This window comes from Montipora foliosa, chromosome 2 (genome assembly GCF_036669935.1).
Source record: "Montipora foliosa isolate CH-2021 chromosome 2, ASM3666993v2, whole genome shotgun sequence".
NCBI classification, from domain to species: domain Eukaryota; kingdom Metazoa; phylum Cnidaria; class Anthozoa; order Scleractinia; family Acroporidae; genus Montipora; species Montipora foliosa.
This window is the reverse complement of record NC_090870.1, coordinates 43,669,664-43,688,895: the sequence shown is the minus strand read 5'-3', so window position 1 is coordinate 43,688,895 and position 19,232 is coordinate 43,669,664. Positions and strand designations below refer to the sequence as shown.

General features: G+C 40.3%; 1 protein-coding gene across 1 annotated transcript in view; it reads left to right on the top strand.

Moving 5' to 3' along the window:
* Nucleotides 1–8,206: 8,206 nt before the first annotated feature.
* The window catches only part of LOC137993205 (uncharacterized), a 26,175-nt gene continuing 15,149 nt past the window's right edge, over nt 8,207–19,232 (top strand). Inside the window, exons 1-2 of the mRNA XM_068838912.1 lie at nt 8,207–8,296; nt 18,286–18,647. Coding sequence (XP_068695013.1) covers nt 18,309–18,647 — 339 coding nt within the window. The 5' untranslated portion in view covers nt 8,207–8,296; nt 18,286–18,308. The remainder of the gene's footprint in view (nt 8,297–18,285; nt 18,648–19,232) is intronic.

Below are 19,232 nucleotides of genomic sequence, written 5' to 3'. Positions count from 1 at the left end.
CGTAGTTGTTTGTGTCAGGTGGCATTCCCCTGATGACGTCATAACGCTTGTTTTTGTCACTGGGGAATGTTTACATTTAAAAATTCCGACAACTTTTTGCTTGAAACTGCTTAAAACAACCATTAACCGTTAAGATGGGGACATGGCTGAGCATTAGGCTGCCATGCGGGGGGTCGTGAGTTCGACTGCGGCCAGACCAACACTCAGGGTTGATATAAGATGACTTTTTCATCCTTATTTCCGATAAAAGATTTAAATTGTTTATATGAGAATGATATACACATATAAAATGAAATGTTGATGGAACCCATTGGGAACTCGGAAAAATCCGAGCCCCAGATGGGATTCAAACCCACGACCCTCCGTGATCTAGTCGGATGCTCTAACCACTGAGCTACTAGAGACTCCATGGCGAGGAAGAGTGAAATGTGGGTCTTTGACTCGAGCTGTATCACGCAGCTACAGAGTCAAACAACGACTGATAGCACAGCTCATATCTTGCATCGCGCAAGTCACCTTAAACCATATCTGAGATGCGGCCAACCAACCACCCAATTGAGTGAATGTGAGAATTCGCTCACTTGGGTGGGTCATTCTCACATTCGCTCACTAGGGTGTTTGGTTGGCCGCATCTCAGATATGCTTTAAGGTGACTCTCCAAATCCCCACTACCCTGGAGTAGCCGTTTTCCAGAAACTACTGAGGTCACTTGCACAGTCTAGCCAAAACAAAACCTTATACCACAATCGTTTCTCTCTCAAGAATACTTGTTCAGTTTGTTTAGTCTTTTCCTGGTTTCCTTAGTCTAGATAAAATCCTCAACCTACTGGTCTGTTTCGTGAAAAATTATACCCTATTCTAGACCCAAACGCTCTGATTAAGGTACCCTATCCTGGAGTAAACTGCTTGAAATCCATACCCTTCACTGCGGCACATACCTATACAGCCCATATGTGACAGTATCCCCCCGGGGGGGGGGGGAGGGGGAGGGCATCTGGCCCTGCGATGACGAACTTTTTCGACAATATCAACGGTGACAACCCGAATCTTTTATCAAAGGTAACAAATTGAACGAGCGCCAGGAAAGATGCAGTCACAATGCAGCCAACAAGAACATTTTCACGGTATTCAAACATCAATTATAGAGAAAAAGTCATAAGGCACAAGTGTTTGTTCAACAACAACAACAACAAACGATGCAACGTGAAATTTCAGCTTCCGTGTCAGCAATGGGCCATTAATTAAGTCTTCTGTTTTGTTTCGCAGTCGAGCTCTGTGAAGGGTGGCGAGAATTACTTTTTTACCACAACTGCTTGTAATCTCGCAATCTGATTGGCTAATTTGCCGTTGTCGATGAGAGTCTAGACAACGCTGTACGCGTCATGCTCGCATCATTTTGTCACGCAATGTGATAGCCAATCAGGACCACTGTGATGACGAATATCGTTGTCGATAAGCGTACAGACAACGCTGAACCACTTTCGATTTGTTAATTCGAGAATCCAATTTTTGTATTTCGGTGTTTATTTAGCTGGTACTTGAAAAGCATACAGATGATCATTTTTGCAAAATAACATAAGCAATTCAACTTTCTTTTTACGTTGGGATGTTCTCCCATTTCTAAAAATCTATACTTCGGAAATGTGTCGCCGCGTCCCCGAGTCCCGAAAAAATCTTTCGATGCAAGAGAGAAGTGATCCTCGCTCTTATCTACCATTTAAAGTGGAAACCATGACTGGGAGTGAACAACTGGCTGTGTCTATATATTTTAGACTACCTTTTCCGCAAGAAATAGAGACAGTTTCCGTTCGGTGACGCTATGACGTCTAGTTAGCTTCTTGCCATTGGTCATCGGACTCCTGCAGGAGTCTCATAATTTCGTGGGAAATGCAATCCAAAAATAAATCACGGTCTGTGAAAACGTCATGACAGAAATATAGGGCTGTTGTTCGCCCCCAGGTATGGACTACTGATTTAAGAAACCTCTTTCTTATAGACACCTATACCACCTATTCCGGTGGCTCAAGAAGGGATTCGTCTTTAACCCGCCCTTCAAATGTACGTTCTTCATCGAGGCCTTCACCGGAACAAATGAGCCCAACAAATTGAATGAATGAATGGGTAAATGAATGAGTGTGTTATTTTATGCCCAAATATGGACAAAAATAGGATCGAATCTGCACGCGCGGGAAAATGCACGAACTACGTTACATTCAATTAAGGAAATTTTTAAACTAAAAAAATCCCAGCTCTGAACCGGAGTTAAAAGAATTCAAGGTCATGAGTTTCTGGTTGAGCATTGCGCCGGCATCGCAGAGGTCATGGGTTCGAATCCCGTTAAATGCACCTGAATTTTTCATGTGACTCTAAGAGACAATTGCCCCTAAATTGGCCAGATTAGTGCTAAAATCACTTCTCTTTTTCTTCTAAATAATTTTCTGCTTATAACTGTACAGGGTAATCCGTGGATCGGGTCCATGAAGGGGTCCATAGACCGGGTTCACAGTGTCCATGAATTTAATGGGGCAGATGTGTGCAGATTTGGGGTCGAATTGTTCACTTTCTGCCAAAAACATCCAAATTTCAGGAAATATAGAAAAAAAAAATGGGGATTAATTAACAAATAGATTCCATGTTGCCGTGCGTCTGTTCAGTAATAGATCACAGATGACGTCAAAATGGCACACGAGGCGATAGCCGAGTGTGTCACTGATGTTCTTACCACATTTTGACGTCTTCTGTGATCTATTGCTAAACAGACCCACCGCAACATGGAATCTATTTGTTTGATATGATAAAGAATTAAACTTTATTCGCATAAAAGCTGATAGTGACGTCAATCGTGCGTCTTTCCTCTAATAGATCATAGGCAAGAACCAATCAAAATCCGTGAATAACTTGGGTTATTATATAATAAGTGATATTGTGCCATCGCAATTTTTCCTGTTAAACCGGTTTTTTGGATCGATCTCTTATATGGCCGCAACTTTGACCGGAAGTATAGTGAAGCACCAAACCTGATGTACGTGAAAAAGCGGATATTTAGACAAAAATGATGATGAAATATTTTACTATGTGTTTTCCGATGTTTTATTTGTATAAAATATTTAAATGTGAATAAAATATTGTTTTTAGGGGAAAAACAGGAGTAAAGGCAATATTAACTGAAAGTTTAAAAAGCAATTCTTTAAACGAAATGTAAAAAATCACGATTTATATTTTTTGAAAATAATGAAGGAATAGACATAGAAAAAGTTAATACGATCCGGAATTCCATTTATCATTTTCCTTTGCCAAGATTCCTAATAGTAACCACAATGCTTTGCGTCCAAAATAATTTGCATATCAGCTCCGGCATTTTGTTTCATCTATGTGGATATCTCGTTGTGCTTGTACTAATTTGAATACATCGCTTCTACCGTACCATTTGATAATTTGACAATTATAGAAAATAAGTTACCTTGATTAGATTTACGAAAAAACAAACGAAGAGTAAAGTAGACTTAACTGAATAGAGTGTACTGTGAAGTGCTAGTTTTTCTACCCCACATGAACCATGTGAGCGTTAGCCCTACTAATGGAAATGGACCCACACAAGGATAGAGAAAAACACTTAGACTAGAAGAACTTAGGTCCCAACAGCAGCAAGACGAAGTCACGAAGCAGCTGATGTCCTTCTGTACTGAAGGGTGACCTGAGAAATTCCACTTTCCCGGTCCTCTCTAGCCCTATTGGCCAGAGAAAAATGAACTGAATATGCAGCAAGGGTTACTGATGAAAGGCAACCGCATTGTGATCCCCTTGTCCATGCAATTAGACGTGCTGAACAGAATACATGAAGCCCACCAAGGCATTGCAAAATGCAGTGAGCGTGCTAAGGCCACAGTTTGGGGGCCGGGACTAAGCAAGCAATTGGAGGAAGTGGTAAACAAGTGCACAACCTGCAACAAGGAGCGTGTCAATGCACCAGAGCCCGCAATCCTTTCAGATCTTCCAGATCGATCATGGCAGAAACTGGCGGGTGACCTGTTCGAGGTGAAAGGCCAGCCGTACCTCCTGGTCATCGACTACTTCTGGCGCTATGAGGAGGTAGCTAAACTGACAGATACATCTCAAGTCTATGTTCGCAAGACATGGAATTATCTGTCCGATAACGGCCCACAATTCTCAGCCAGGTTCTTTGCCAAGTTTGCGGAAGAGTATGGGTTCACTCACATTACGACAACCCCTAGATATCCGCAAGCAAATGACCAGATGGAACGAGCTGTCCAAACTGTAAAAAATTCACTTAAGAAGGCTACAGACCCTTATCAAGCCCTGATGGCTTACCGTGCCACACCTCTCGAAGGTGGGATCAGCCCAGCAGAACTGTTGATGGGGAGAAAAATCCACACAAGACTCCCTACCCTGCTGATTCCAAGCTGGTCATACTTGGAGCAGTTCGGCGAGAAAGATGGCTCTCTGAAAGCCAGACGAAAGGAGAACTTTGACAGACGCCATGCTGCTAGACCTCTTCCTGTGATTACTCCGGGAGAACACGTTTGGCTGCCAGATCAGAAGATTGAGGGAACATTAGTACATGAATCTGGCACCCCAAGGTCTTACAAAATGAAGACGCCGAATAGCATGCTTAGGAGAAACAAGGGCCATCTGATCTGGTGGAAAGAGGAACGCCGCGGTGCACCCCCCTGCACCTGCTGCTACCATCCAAACTACCCGATGCGGCCGCCAAATTAGACTGCCTGAACGTTTCAGAGACCAGTGGCCGAGGCGTTGTTGTTAGATTTCCACTTAGGCATCAGAGACATTGATTTCCTGTTGATTACGAGTTGTTGATCTCCCTTTTTGGGGTAAGTTTTGCTTACTTTAACATAGAATCTGTTTTGGACTCGGATGGAGATGTGATGTAAGCTATATGCTATCCCATAATTATTATTCATTCCATGTGCTCTCGGCTGTTGTGTTTTCATTAAAAAAACGTCTCAACGACAATAAAGCCTCGTTAACATTACATTATCCAGCTCCCGGGAGGTCGACATTGTCCGATGTAACCCACCCTTTGAATTTTTTGCGCTCTCATTGGCTAAAATGCATCATGCGATACAAAATCGCAGGACGGGTATTAGTGATATTTCCCTTCTGCTTTGATATCCGCCTTTCGATTTTGTCGGCCATTCAACAATTATTGAAAATTTAACATTAAGCTTTCGTTTGTAATGGAAAATCAAGAAAATCGTCCGATTCATGCTCGAGTGATTTGTCGGATTTTTTGACGAACGCACCGACACTCGTTGCAATTTTCGCGCCTTTCAAACAAATTTGAAGTGAGTCGTTTAAAGTTTTGGTTTCTTGTGTACAACGCCAGCAATTTGCGACGTTTTTGCGGGGTTTCGAAATGGAATCAAAGACTCTGCTGATTTTATTGAATACCGGGTTTCCAATTATTGTGAATGGTTTCTTTGGGGACGGGTGAACACAGCAGGAAGAAATTTCAACATCGATTGCTTTCATTGACAAAGTGGCGGTGCTTTCTGACTCGCGCATCCTTGCTGTCTTGTCAACGAATGAAAACCTTTCATGCAGGTACTCGTTGAGTTCTTTCAACTCTTAATTGAATTATTGAACCAACTCTCGGGGCATGCTGTGCTGATTATTTCTAAAACAAGTTAAAATTTACTTTCAATTTGGCTGAGTTCACACAAATTTCGTTCGTAGCAGATTAGACCGGAGGGTTATAAAATAAATAAATCCCTTCCTGTCTCAATTGCTAGGATATTATCAATTAATCGTAACTATGTAGACGAAAAAATGTCGGTGATAAAATTTTATAGCCTAATCTACTCAACTTTTTTTAGCTTTTTTTGATAGGCATGGAAAAGGATAAACGATTCAAGTACAACTAGCGCGCGGCAGGTATTTTTTGCAGGTTGCAGGTTGAAATTTGATTATAACTGGAAAACCGCTGGCACTTAAAAGAAAGGTAAAGGGATAGACTTACCGTGACTGTTATATGAATAGCTAACCTTAGGCCTAATTAGGCCTAAAGAAAAGTTTTTTATAGGCTTAAGGTTAGCTATTCATGTAACTGTCACGGTAAGTCTATCCCTTTACCTTCCTTTTAAGTACCAGCCGTTTTCCAGTCATAATCAAATTTCAACCTGCAATCTGCACCCTGCAAAAAATACCTGCCGACTAGCGCGCGTCTGATGACGCGTACAACTGTCCAATCTGATTGTCGAATCTGACTGGTTCTCAACTGCCCTGATTTCAGCCCAAATAGGACAGTTGAAGCCGAAATCAGGGAAGTTGAGAACCAATCAGAATCGAGAATTTTGTAATAGTTACGATTACTACTAATAATATATCAACAGTAAACCGAACGATAGATCGCTAGTAAGTGAATGAAATGAAAAACACTTACCTCAGTGCGACCAATGTTCAGAAAATCGAGGAGCGTTTGCCACGATAGGTTTGGGATCATGGTCGACAATATCACGGAGTGGTTTACACGGTGCGACTTGTCGGCCCAATTTTTGGCGGCGGCTTTGAAAAAAATCAACTCGACATAAATAATCTGTTGCACTGCGACAGATTTTTTATGTCGGGCCAATTTTATCACAGCCGCCGCCAAATTGGGCCGACAAGTCGCACCGTGTTCACCGGCCTTTGCTGTTGATTTATCTCGTCGTGCAACATATTCTGAACCGCCTTCCTCGTACCTTGCTTTTCGGTGACAGTGTTTAAGTCAGTCTGCCTTTCTTACAGTAAAGGGGCCTTTGCAAGAAGAGGTCCGCTTGAAAACCTCATCCACACATTCCTTGGCGACAGCTCGTTACTTTTTTTTACACGAGGTCCCAATGACATATTTTTTTTATTTGCTTGATTGAATGTACCCATTGTCATGATAACAACTGCAAAAAAAAAATTTCGATTGCGATTTTTCTTCCCCTAGTTTTAGCCATTAAAAGACGCAGAGTTTCATTTCCGGCGGGGTAAAAAACCGCACGAGTACAGAAGTGGGACTGGAGATGATTGTGACGTCCTCTCGGGAACGCTTGTTTATATCTCTTGGTCATTCCTTTGTCATGTGAAGGCTTAATACGGTCGATAGATGCGTTGAATCCGGCTGCAACAGCAAGAAAGACGAAGAAAATGATTTTTCTATCCATGAAATACCGTTTAACGGTGATTCCAGGTCAAAAGCTATCAAAAGAAGACGAAAGTGGATCTCTTTCTTAAACTTTATGATCAAGAATCTGAGTGCCAATACTGAAAAAAAAAAAAACACTCGGTGATTTGTGATTGTTTGTTTGTTATTTATTTGTTTCAGCAGGTTGAAATTTTGGCAGTTATTCAGCTGATGTGGACCTGCTATACCCACCCACCCATATAGTCACAGAGGACAGCCACAACGTCCCACAGGGAACTAATGAACATAGAAGTTATTTGTGAGACGGGGCCTACGCCGGTTCATCGTCCTTATCCCAGAAGACTTGAAAGTCTAACCATTTGCGGATGTAATTACAAAGGCAGCACTTTCCCCTCAGTTATTTTAAGACCGGCCCTGAGTGTTGGTCCGACCGGAGTCCAACTCACGACCTCCCTCATGGCAGACCGCTGCTCAACCAACTGAGCCACCGGTGCCCGTTGCATTTTGCGCCAGACGCTTTTTTCGACTTTAATTTCGATTGAGAACAATACTTTATTCTCATTTTGATTACTCTTCCTTTAATGCTTTTACCAAAATCCCGAAAAGTGTCCACACAACGAACATGTCATTCTTCCAAGTCGACCCAAACAAACTCGGAATCAATCGCGTGCCAGTCGTACGTGACTGAGCCGAAGAGAATACGGCGGCGAAGGCTCACTTGCCGCCATCCACTCCGGCGAAATTATTCAACATTTCGAGCGACACTGTCGTGTTACAATAGAATGGAAAGTAACTGTGTTGTTTACTGTCAGCTGGACTGTAAAATTTGAACATGACACTCTAGCTGCTTTCCACCTGTCATCTTTAAAAACACCATTACTTCAAATTACCTCGGTAATGAAAGGTATTTTAATGTTATTAGCAACCAAGACAGGAAATTAGATACCATGCCCCGCCGCGAATTTCAGAATTGCATGAAGGTCGTCATGTAACTTGATCTGTAACCTTAAAGCAGCTTTCTGATTGGTTTGCTTTGCAACTGTTTACGCCCATTGTGTATCTGAGCCGATAAAGCTGGACATTGTTTTTGCGACTGCACAAATTGTCGCAGTCGGACAAACCTCCAGAAAATTCGCGTTCTCTGAGGTAAGCGAATATTGAGTTAATGCCTGTTCGCACTACACCGAAAAGTTTGGTTTGGCGTTTGCAGAAAAATTGAAAATTTCGTGAAAACGAATTTTGGTTTTCGTAATAGCGTTCGCACTTGAGACATGCGAATAGACCCTTCCATGGTTTTTGACCGCCGTCTTGCCTGGGAGGGCAAACACGGCCAAATTTACAGTAAATGTAAGGGATTTTGGCCGCCTTTGAACCGCTGTAGCGCCGCTAAAATGAGACGGATTTTCAACTTTTGCCGCTACTTTAAATAGTTTTATTGATATCATTCCTCCATTCAACAGAAAATAAGGTCATTAGGAAGGTATGACGTCCGTAAATTTGAATTTTCAATTTTCTCATGTTGCTTCTAAGGCCCGTTTTAAACGTCTTCCCAGTTCTGGTGTTTTGGATAGGTGCACCCACATGAACTTTTATTTCTTTTGATTTTGCAAAAATCTCGTGTTCTGTGCGATAATCACTTGTCGTGTGTTGCAAGTTAAGTTGCACTAACTCTAAAATTGCACGAATATAAAGAGTATACAGTGATTTTTCTCAGCTTGCCGTTAAGTGCTTTCATCAGAAAAATTATCCGGTTAATTTGCATGCAGCACTGATCAATGTGAGTTTCACCACAAGTGAAAGGTGAGTGAACCAATACGTATGAACTATGATTTGCATCCAAAGACGCAGTGGGTAATTCAAGGACTTGGAAATTCTAAATTGAATTCACAAAGTATTTAAGGGGAATAAAAATAACTTTGAACCCCCCGCCCCCAGCACTATGGGCAGCAAAGCATGGACACCACATATGAGTGAAAATCAGCCGTTTGCTGTTGAAATCTTTAAAACCTGGCAAATGTATAATTCTGTGGGATGCTATTTACACAGTCACACCCTTGTTGGTTTTCAGTTGAGCAAGAGGTAAAATTAATTTTCATAACAGGTCATGTACGTGCAGTAACTTGGGATTTAATCGCGCTTGAGGGACAATTGTACAGTACGCGCTCTGTCATTGGACGAGAACCGTGGTGTGATTTGAAGTATAGACAATGGTTGACTTCACACTATACATATCGCCAAATCATCTGTTCAGTACTTTTTTCAAATCTTTTTATCAAGTGGATTTAAGTTTAATTTAAAATGGAAAACAGTGAAGGTCTTGACAAAATTCTAGACTGGTGCGACGAAGAATTATACTCAAAACTCGACAATTTTTGAAGATGTGACCAGCTGAGCCGAGTATAATGGAGCAAGTCGCTTTTTGATTGGCTGGTCTTTGAACTGTTTACGCCCAGTGTGTCAATCACAGATATAGTTTGGATATATCTTTGCCCTCCAAATGCACAAATTGTCACTGTTGGAAAAATCTGCAGACAGTTTTTGTTCTCTAAGATAAGAATTAGTGGATTATCATTACTTTTCATTTGACCTCGGTTAAGTTAAGATTTAAAAAATTAAGGCTCTCAATGAAGTTTGATAAAGATAATTGTGTCCTCTCACGCGAAAACGTACACTAACGGTTTTGTGTTAAACAGGCAACTTGACCAACGGGTAGCTAACAGATTTTCCAACGGCTTTCACTGCTTTCTCAAAGCCAAGTTTTGAGAATAATTCTTCGTCGCACCAGTCTAGAATTTTGTCAAGAACTTCACTGTTTTCTATTTTAAGTTAAAAACGTAAATCCACTTGATAAAAGGATTTGAAAAAAAAAAAAAAAAAGGGAACAGATGATTTGGCGATATGTATAGTTTGAAGTCAACCATTGTCTATACTTTAATCACACCACGGTGCTCGTCCAATGACAGAGCGCGTAATATACAATTGTCCCACAAGCGCGATTAAATCCCAAGTTACTGCACGCACATGACCTGTTATGAAAATTAATCTGACCTCTTGCTTTGCTGCAAACCAACAAGGGAGTGACTGCGTAAATAGCATCCCACAGAATTATGAGATATTGTGTCTGATATATTTTCTTTCCTTCTCCCTCAGCTTCTCGTATGCAAAACATCATCATTTCAGTTGTCATACCGTCACGGAAGAATTAACAAAATTTCGGTCAGGGCTGCTTTGTAGAAAGTTACCAGACTTTTTTGCATTTTAATTCTAATGTCGTGCGTTAGCTTTCTTTTAGGACAATTGTATATTGCGCGCTCTGTGATTAGACAAGAACTGTGGTGTGATTAATAGACAATGGATGACGCCAGATTATACACATCATCCAATCAACTGTTCAGTACTTTTTCAATTCGTTTTATCAAGTAGGCTTTAGTTTTTAATTTGAAATGGAAAGCAATGAAGTTCTCAGTTGAGAAAATTTCTGACTGGAGGGACAAATAATTTAACTCAAAACTTGACAGTTTTTTGAAGATGTGACCAGCTGAGCCGATAGTAATTTAAGCTTAACCTTTTAAAAGTTGCTTTGCGATTGGCTGGTCTTTGAACTGTTTACGCCCAGTGTATCAATCACAGATATAGTTTGGATATATCTCCCAAATTGTGGCAGTCGAAAAAATCTGCATATATTTTTTGTTCTCTAAGGTTCTGCTGCTTTTCGTTTGACGCAGATAAAGTTAAGATGTAAGAAAATTGAAGCTCTTAAATAAAGAGGAAGATGGTTTCAACTATTTTTCTCAATTTCATTTTTCCCTGTCTGTTAAATTTCCTAGGCCAGATTTGGTTATTCGTAGCGGCTAAATGGAAATCTTTAATTAAAAATTGTCGTCTTGTGTTTTGAAAAGGTACACAAATATAAACGTTGCTGTTTCTGATTTTGCAGAAATAAGAAAACAACTTGCGAGTACTCCATCTTTGCATGGAAATTAAAATGACTGCAAAATCGGTGTTCTATGTGATACGTATAACTTCAGTTGTTGTGCTTGCAAACTTAGTTTGCAAGTTAAGTTGCACTCTAAATTGCGTGAATATAAAAAGGATACACAGTCAACTGCCATTGAGTTCTTTCATACAAAAATTAATCACGGCTGGAAGGACGAGTAAACTGATACTGTATGAACTACGATTTGCATCTAAAAGACACAGTGTGAAATTCAAGGACTTGAAATATCTTGATGACAAAAAATAAGTGGATTAAAAATGACCCTTAATTTCCAACTGTGGGCAGCAAAGCATGGACACCACATAGGTATGGGTGAAAATTAAAAGCAATTTTTTGAATGCTTAAAAATTTGGTAAATTGATAATGACGTAAAGAGAGTTTTTTACACCCTCAAATTATTTAACTTTCACAGCATGTGCAGGAGACTGGGATTTAGTCACGTTTAGGCTGTAGATATTTGATAGTTGTTTACTAATACCTAGAAACTGAAAGCTCTCGCGGTTGGATTTCTTTGTTGGCGGAGAAAGATTGATTTTCAGTATTGATTTTCAGTTCTCATACGGTCGTGTTTTGCTCGATCTTTGCTGTGTTTTTTTTATGCTCCACTGGTGATCTAATTACCACAAATTTACATTAGGGAGGATTTTAGAAGTTTACTAAACTGTTAAAATTTTTTTGTTTACTGGGTTGCTAGAATGGCAATCCCAGTCGGAAGATTGGTAAAATTTGATTGTTTTTCCGTGTCGGTAAAAGTCTTGCTTGTCACTCCCCTGCTAAGTGGTGTCTTTGTGCGTAGAGTCTTCTGGGCGTGTTTGGTTAGGTTTGCAGGGGGTAATATAAAGGCGTACATTTCTCCGTTGGTCACAGTAGAATATTTCATTAACCTGCAATGGCGTCGAAGATTGAAACGCAAATGGTGTTTTGGAGGATCTTTAAACAAAATATACTCTCACGGAGCTCAAGAATGGAATTTCAATTAGATAAACAAGACAGTTGGTGAAGAATAAATTATATGGGATCTTAAACCTCATTTACACCCGCCAAAAAATCGGCAAGGCACATTTTTGGCACCTTGCCCAAACCATTTCGGCACGCCACTAGCCATTTGCACGACCACAAACTAAAGATTTTTCTCTTTCTGGGCACGGTTCCAATTTTTGTTTGGCACCCCTGATTTCCGTCTGTTTTTTACCCGGAAAATGGCGGATAGACAACAAGCAATCAGTTTGCATCGCGCTTTAAGCGTAAAATATGCCTTACATCAAAACGGATTAGGAAATTGCTATTTTTGCGGGCCACTCTATTGTGAGATCTGTTTTTAATAAAAATAAAATTGAAGTGAAGTTAAAGTTAAAAACGTCAATAGCCGGTCTATTCAGGGACGAGGGTAATCGAGATCTCCTGGAAAAACTCAGAAGAAAAAAGACAGGAAAAGACCTGGTTTTTAATAGTTGTTTTTTTGGCCCTCGTCGGGTCAGCTTATTCCACGGTTCTTCAGGTGTTTCTTTGACGAACGGAAACGTGTTTGTATCTCTTCGGTCGCCATTTTTGTGACGATTACGCATGCGCCAGGAGTGGATTTATGACAAAAAGGCCTGGAACGGCACGGGATAGCGTTTACACGAACGTCAATCTCGGCACGGTGCCTCGGTTACTCGTGCCGAAACTACCTCCAGGAGGTAGTCTCGGCACCCCAAGAATTTTGGGCACTGGTGGCACATTTCATTCAGGACCTCCACGTTTACACGTGGAAAATTTGGAGTGCCTTGCCCAAAAATAGACAGCACGGTGCCAAAAATGTGCCGTGCCGTACCCATTTTTTAGCGTGTGTAAATGGGGTTTTAAAAGCGACGAGTAATGGACTTCGACAACAATCTTTTTCGCCCGTCAAGCCGTAATCAAAGTGAGTTGTATTCAAATATGATCCAAGTGTGGTGTGTTTTACCACACTGAAATTAAATGGAAAATTGTCTAATAACTTGTGGGTTTAACAAGGACAGAGAAGGAATTGAATAACCACCTAAGTGGATCTGTGATCTCTGTTGTCTAGCTATTTATATTTATTCGTACTTAATTCCCCACAGACTTCCGGTAACAATTGGAAATTTCACTAATTCTTGTTAGTCAAAAATTATGTGAAAGAAAGCTTAGCTTGTTGCCCACTTTTTGCTTCATTATCCAAGGAAAGGGTTTTTCAGTCAGTAAAGGGTTTGAACTGTGACACTGAAATTAATTGCTGTTGCATTTCATGTTTGCACTGACGCACGCAATTAAAATAGAAAGGGGTTTTTGCCTCTAATAGCAAATATTTTGTTTGTTTCAATAAATTTTACGCCCAAAAATAACGCTTTTTAACGACATTTAAGTGGAATATTTTTTATAATTTAATATTCTGTCAAAATTTTGCATAATAAGCTTGAGACAAACCGGCACTCAAGAAATTTAGTCGCATTTACCTCTTTACTTTCTTCAGGTAATAAAACCAATTTGAAATTTTGACTAATTCAGTTGTTGGTCAAGAATTATTTGAAAGAAAGCTTGTTGTCCATTTTTTGCCTCATTATTGAAAGAAATGGTTCTTCAGTGAAGGGATTGATCAATATTGTTCCAGATAAGAGTCCGTTCTCAGGTCTAGAACTCAACAAAGAAGGCTTCCCGACCCGACACATGAAATGTAAATATTCAGTTAAATATTACAACAAAATTTAAAAACGAAAGACAGAAGTTTCGCCGCTAAAAGGTACGTTAAACTCTTCATTCGATGGAAAACCTTGACACAAAGTGATCACGTGTACCCTTGTGGTTGCCTAGCACGTGATCAATATTGTTCTTCCTTTTGACATAACATCGTGTAGCCTTCGAGCAGGCTCTTTCGTAAGTGTCGTGGGAGCGGCGAATCCGGGCCTGGGGCCCGTTTCGCGAAAGTCCCGAAACCTTTTCGGGCCCGAAAAGCCATTTGTGAAGCTGCTAACCGCTTATTTTGGAGGGCCGATCTTTTAACGTGTTTTCAAGGTAACAAAAAGAAAAATAACTGAAGTTTGACGACTTAAATCCTCTCCGTTCTTGAGATACAAAGGAAATTGTGGCACCCGAAAATGGCCCGTAAAGTTTCGGAACTTTCGAGAAACGGGGCCCTGCTCACAGGCTAAATATCGTGCTGTTCCCCTTGATTCATAGAACCGAGTTAGAGACTGCAGAAATTTTAGTGTTTTTACGATGCATCTTTCGCTTAGAATTCGAAATTTAGAGTTTCCTATAAACTTATTTTTTCTTCATCTGTCTTTTGCGTTACCTTTTACCATGAAATTTTTGCGGGACTTTTATTTTGCGGATTGGCGATTTTTTGAGGCTTGCGGAAACAAGTTTTGCGGCGCGACATGTGACTGAAATTTCCGCTGGGAACTAATTTTTGCGGTTTCTTTTCAAGCAGCAAGATTATTTTCAACTTCTATTACTTTTTGGTAAAAACCCCTAAATCATCGAGAACGAGTGAAAAAATGTGACATCCTTGAGCCCTTAAAAAAATTTACTCCCGTTAATATAGAAAATGGTGACCTTTTTATTGACTGCTTCGATTTCCTTTCTTATGCCTCAGAGACTGGAAAAATATTTACTTAACCTTTTATCGTTTCGTTTTGTTTGTAGCAAGCTCCAATTGCTTTTTCTCAATGCAAATATCAAAACAAACGATCTTTTTTGCCTCTCTGTATGTGGATTAAAAGCCATTTTTAGTTATACTAACGGGAGTAAATTTTTGCTGAAATTACCTTGTTAGTTTGAAACTTTTCACAACCGATCGCTTGTCGTTATGAAACAGGGGAGAAGGGGATAGCAATATTCGAATACAATACATCATTTCCACTTCTACAGTTACTCACGTATTTGGTACAAATACCCTGGAATTAATGAGTAGGGATTGGTATACAAGGTACTCTCCCCAGACCTTTCTCGGGTATAATGATAGTGTTGTGGTCGCCATTTAAGCATCAGAAGATATGCTCCTTATTCATCGTGAAACGGATTACATACCGGAACCTGAGGTGATTTACCAAATGAAACAAAACTGGCGGAAGTGAACGAACCTGGCTTCGTTTTAAATGAGGTCCCTGAGTGAGTATTTGTATCGTCGATTCTAAGCCACAATTAACTTTGAAGTAGGAAAACGTTTAGTAGGAAATCCAACTGGAGAAATCCTAGACTTACCTGGGAGGATTAACGTTTACTTTTGATTAGCGTTTAATACCTCTGAAAAAGCATTTCTTCACACCTCGATTTATTGCCCCCCTTTCTCCAGATTACCCAAATGTAATGCACCTATCAATGTTAAGGCCGGGGAAGAGGGGGAGGGGGGGAAAGTGGGGCATGGCGTGGGGATTTTGACATTTTCCTACGAAAAAATTCAAATTCCTCACCCCTGGGACGAAATAATTGGTCAAATTCCTCACCCTTGGGACAAAATAATTGGTCAAATCATAGTTATTTCCCCTCTACTAACTATGGTCAAATTCCCCACCCCGGGGACAAAAATAATTGGTCATCGCTACCCTGGTGACATCCCGTACGATCAAAATCTCTACCCTGGGGACAGACCTCACGATCAAACTCCTGTGGTTATCCCGACTCCCCCCCCCCCTCCCCTCCCCTTCGGGCTTAACATTGATAGGTGCAGAATCCGTTTGATGATCTTGTCCATTTATGTTCATCCATGCTTCTCTCTTTTTTTTTGCAAAATTTCTTTTATGTTGTTCAACAGTTTTAAGTGGTTATTGCAATGTTTCATACTACTTTTTGGGCATTTTGCGAATTATGGAATTATATCATTTTGCGTGAAATAGTCCCTTTGAAGAAGAAACGAGTGAGTTTCACTCAAGAGCGTGTTTTGTTATCTTTGAACTGAATTTATTACCAAAGCTTAAAAAAGTAAAAGACCTTAAAATGGGACAGGACATAATTAAACGTGTGAGCCAAAGACCCTCTGCTGGCACGACGTCTGGGTGACCCCTCAAATGGTCTTAATGACCCCCCACTCGGAAAAATTAACCGGAACGCTGCAGTTCAGTACCACCCAACTCAGTGCCTTCTGTTTTTGTTTAACGCGTACCACGGGCAACCCAGTGTAAGCTCACGGATCGTCTAGTTGTTTTCTAACGCCATGCATATTTAGGGTTTCCATCCACTCAACAGACAATTTTATCCAAAATCAAATTTTTGAGAAAGTGGCCAGCATTTTGCACCAATTGAAAGGGTTTATTAGTTGCTTTTGCTTCTTATTTGTGACATTGCGAAAAACGGACTAATTAAGGGTATACAACTCCCAACAAGCTTTTGATTTAACACAAAATGGCCGTATTTATCCAGAAAGACGAAATCGTCTGAGACGAATTATTCGGCTGGCCTGGATAAAAACGTGACGAGTCAAATGGTATATGGCCCGTATTTGTCCAGAATTACAAAGACGAATTACTCGACTGAGACGAATGATTTGTCTGGGACTAAAAAGTCGCAGCTAACAGACCCACTAAGAGCGTCCCGTCCCGTATTTACGCAGACGAATATGTCATCTGTTTAGTGCGTCTTTTCGACCCATTAAACAGACTAACTCTAGTGGGTATATTAACTGCCACTTTTTAGTTCATTTCCGTATTTATCTGGACGAATAATTCGTCTGAGATGAGTAATTCGTCTTTCTGGATAAATACAGCCAATATTAGTGAATTTCCGCTTTAATATTTCAAGAAAAAACATGTAATCAGAGAAGTTCGGGCTGCCTTTTGAAGCAACTAAAATGAAAAGTAAATGGCGGACGTTAGATAAGGAATTCGAAAATCTTTGGCTCTTTGGCTCCATCTTACTCATCTAGGTATAAATTCATTCTGTTTTTTTTTGTTTTGTTTTGGTTCCACTTGTATAAACCGCTCGACTACGAAATCCAAGATGGCGGCAACGGCGTGTCCTGTGAGTTTTCCGCGCTAAAAAAACATCCAACCGCCTGCAAGCAGGCTAAATCTTACTTGCTTTCATCAACCAAAACAACAAATTAATTTCAACAAAAAGAAACTCACTTCTCTTCGGTCAGCCAGACGCACTTTGTTTGTTCTACGCCTACGCATAATTATAGGTTGGCTACCGCTGATCAATGTCATGCGTGTTCACAAAATCATTCCTGGCCAGCCAGCCAGTCCGAAAAATTGACTGAAATAGCTATTTCAGTTGTGCCCAAGCCTACGCGGCCAGATTACCACAGGAAGCCCGTCACAGTGCGGGTGTCGAGTCAATTAATGTGAGTGTCGTCATGTTGTCGTGTCGTTCTTCTCAGTAATACACTAGAAATATTTGTCAGCAAGATTAGCAGTAAAGAGCTTTTAATTTTAGTGGTGAATAGGTTTTTCATCGCATTGCATTGGCGACCTATTGTTTGGCTGCTTCTCTTAATTCAAAAGGTAATATTTATTATTAAATTCTCAACCTCGGATAATGCATTTCGCGTGCTCTCGGTTATCAGCTCATATACCTTGGTTTGACCTTATATGGTAAATGATTGCGTTAAGCGTTGCTAAACTAAAAATGTTTTCACCGGAATGCGAAATTACTCTTTGAATAAAGCCAAAAAGGAGAAAAAAAAACTTTTTTGTGGAAAGTTTGGATCAATTCCGACGTTTAGAAGTAGGCGAAAAGGCAAGAAATGTTTTTGTGATGAACCTGCGTCTGACTGACAGCAAGGTATTACACAACATCGCATCAGTTCTCATCAAGTTTTTTTCGATTTCGCTCGGATTTGCTTGCTTTTTGCACTCGTATTTCGTACTTCCAAATTTTTGAAGTTGAAGGAATTTAATAAAACAATTATTCCATTCGCGCTTGTTGGATATGAGACTGGTTATAGCCAACTCGGCGCTAAGCGCCTCGTTGGCTATTAACCATCTCATATCCAACGCGCGCTTATGGAATAATTGTTAAATATTCTTTTGCTCCAAAAGTTTTAAACCCATAAATTCCTTATTTTTGAGGTGAATAGTCAATATTTCTTTGCTTTTTTGTTCGATATTTTTTGTCCAATACTCCTCATCTACCCCCGATTCAGAAAACACCAGTGATTTTAAAAGTTTTTAACGTTAAATCATAATGTATCACCATTCAGATAATCTGGCATAGTTGGTCAAGATGCTTTATGCTGGGAAAAACCCGAAGTCGATGTATGCCCCCCGAAGGAAGGCATTTTCACCTCGTGAAGATTTTACCATGCCTTGGGCCAAAGTTGGAGCGTGGTTCGTTGGTCCTAAGGCTGAAAATGAAGAGATCTACAAAGAAATGGTCTTGGAAGCAGTGGACGCCCATTTGGATTACCGTAAGAACTACTTTCCGTCTGATCCTGCTTATGTCACTCCTGAAATCAAAGACAGTCTTGCATACAAAACAGAAATTGAAAACATGAGGAGCGAGTTGGCTACAATGCGACAGGAAATGAAAAAGTCTGTTCCATACTTCACTCCCCGATATAAGGTAAATATTGCAAACATTGCAACATGAGCTTCTAGATCTTGGGCCAAACTAACCAATCCTGTGCGCCTATTGGTTGAAAAGCAGTCACAACCTACCGTACAATACCGATTTGTTGCAAACACGAACGTATTAAGATATATTTAGGTTTGACTCACCTAAAATGAAACCATTTAATTAATATCTTAATAAACTTGTGTGCTCGGTCTTTCTACGCTCAGTCTGTACAGTGAGAGACCTGGGGCAAATATTTTCCCGGACAGACCTCGCTCTCGGTTTATTGCTTTCCTTTGTTCTTCTCCTCTCACATTACATTAAACATACACTTAGATTCCTTAACTGTAGACAATATACTATAAACTAATTGCGATTTTGAGCTGGTGATTTCACATTATATTGTCGGCTGCTATGGAGAAAAAATGTTCAATATTGACGGAGCAGCGCAGCGACAGAGTCATTAATATGAGTTATATATTACTTCCCCAGAAACCCATGACCCGGAGCCTACAGCTCCCATACTGGGCCTATGTAACGGCATTTTTACAGCCGATCTATTTTTAGACTATCTTTTCCGGAAAAAACAAAGGC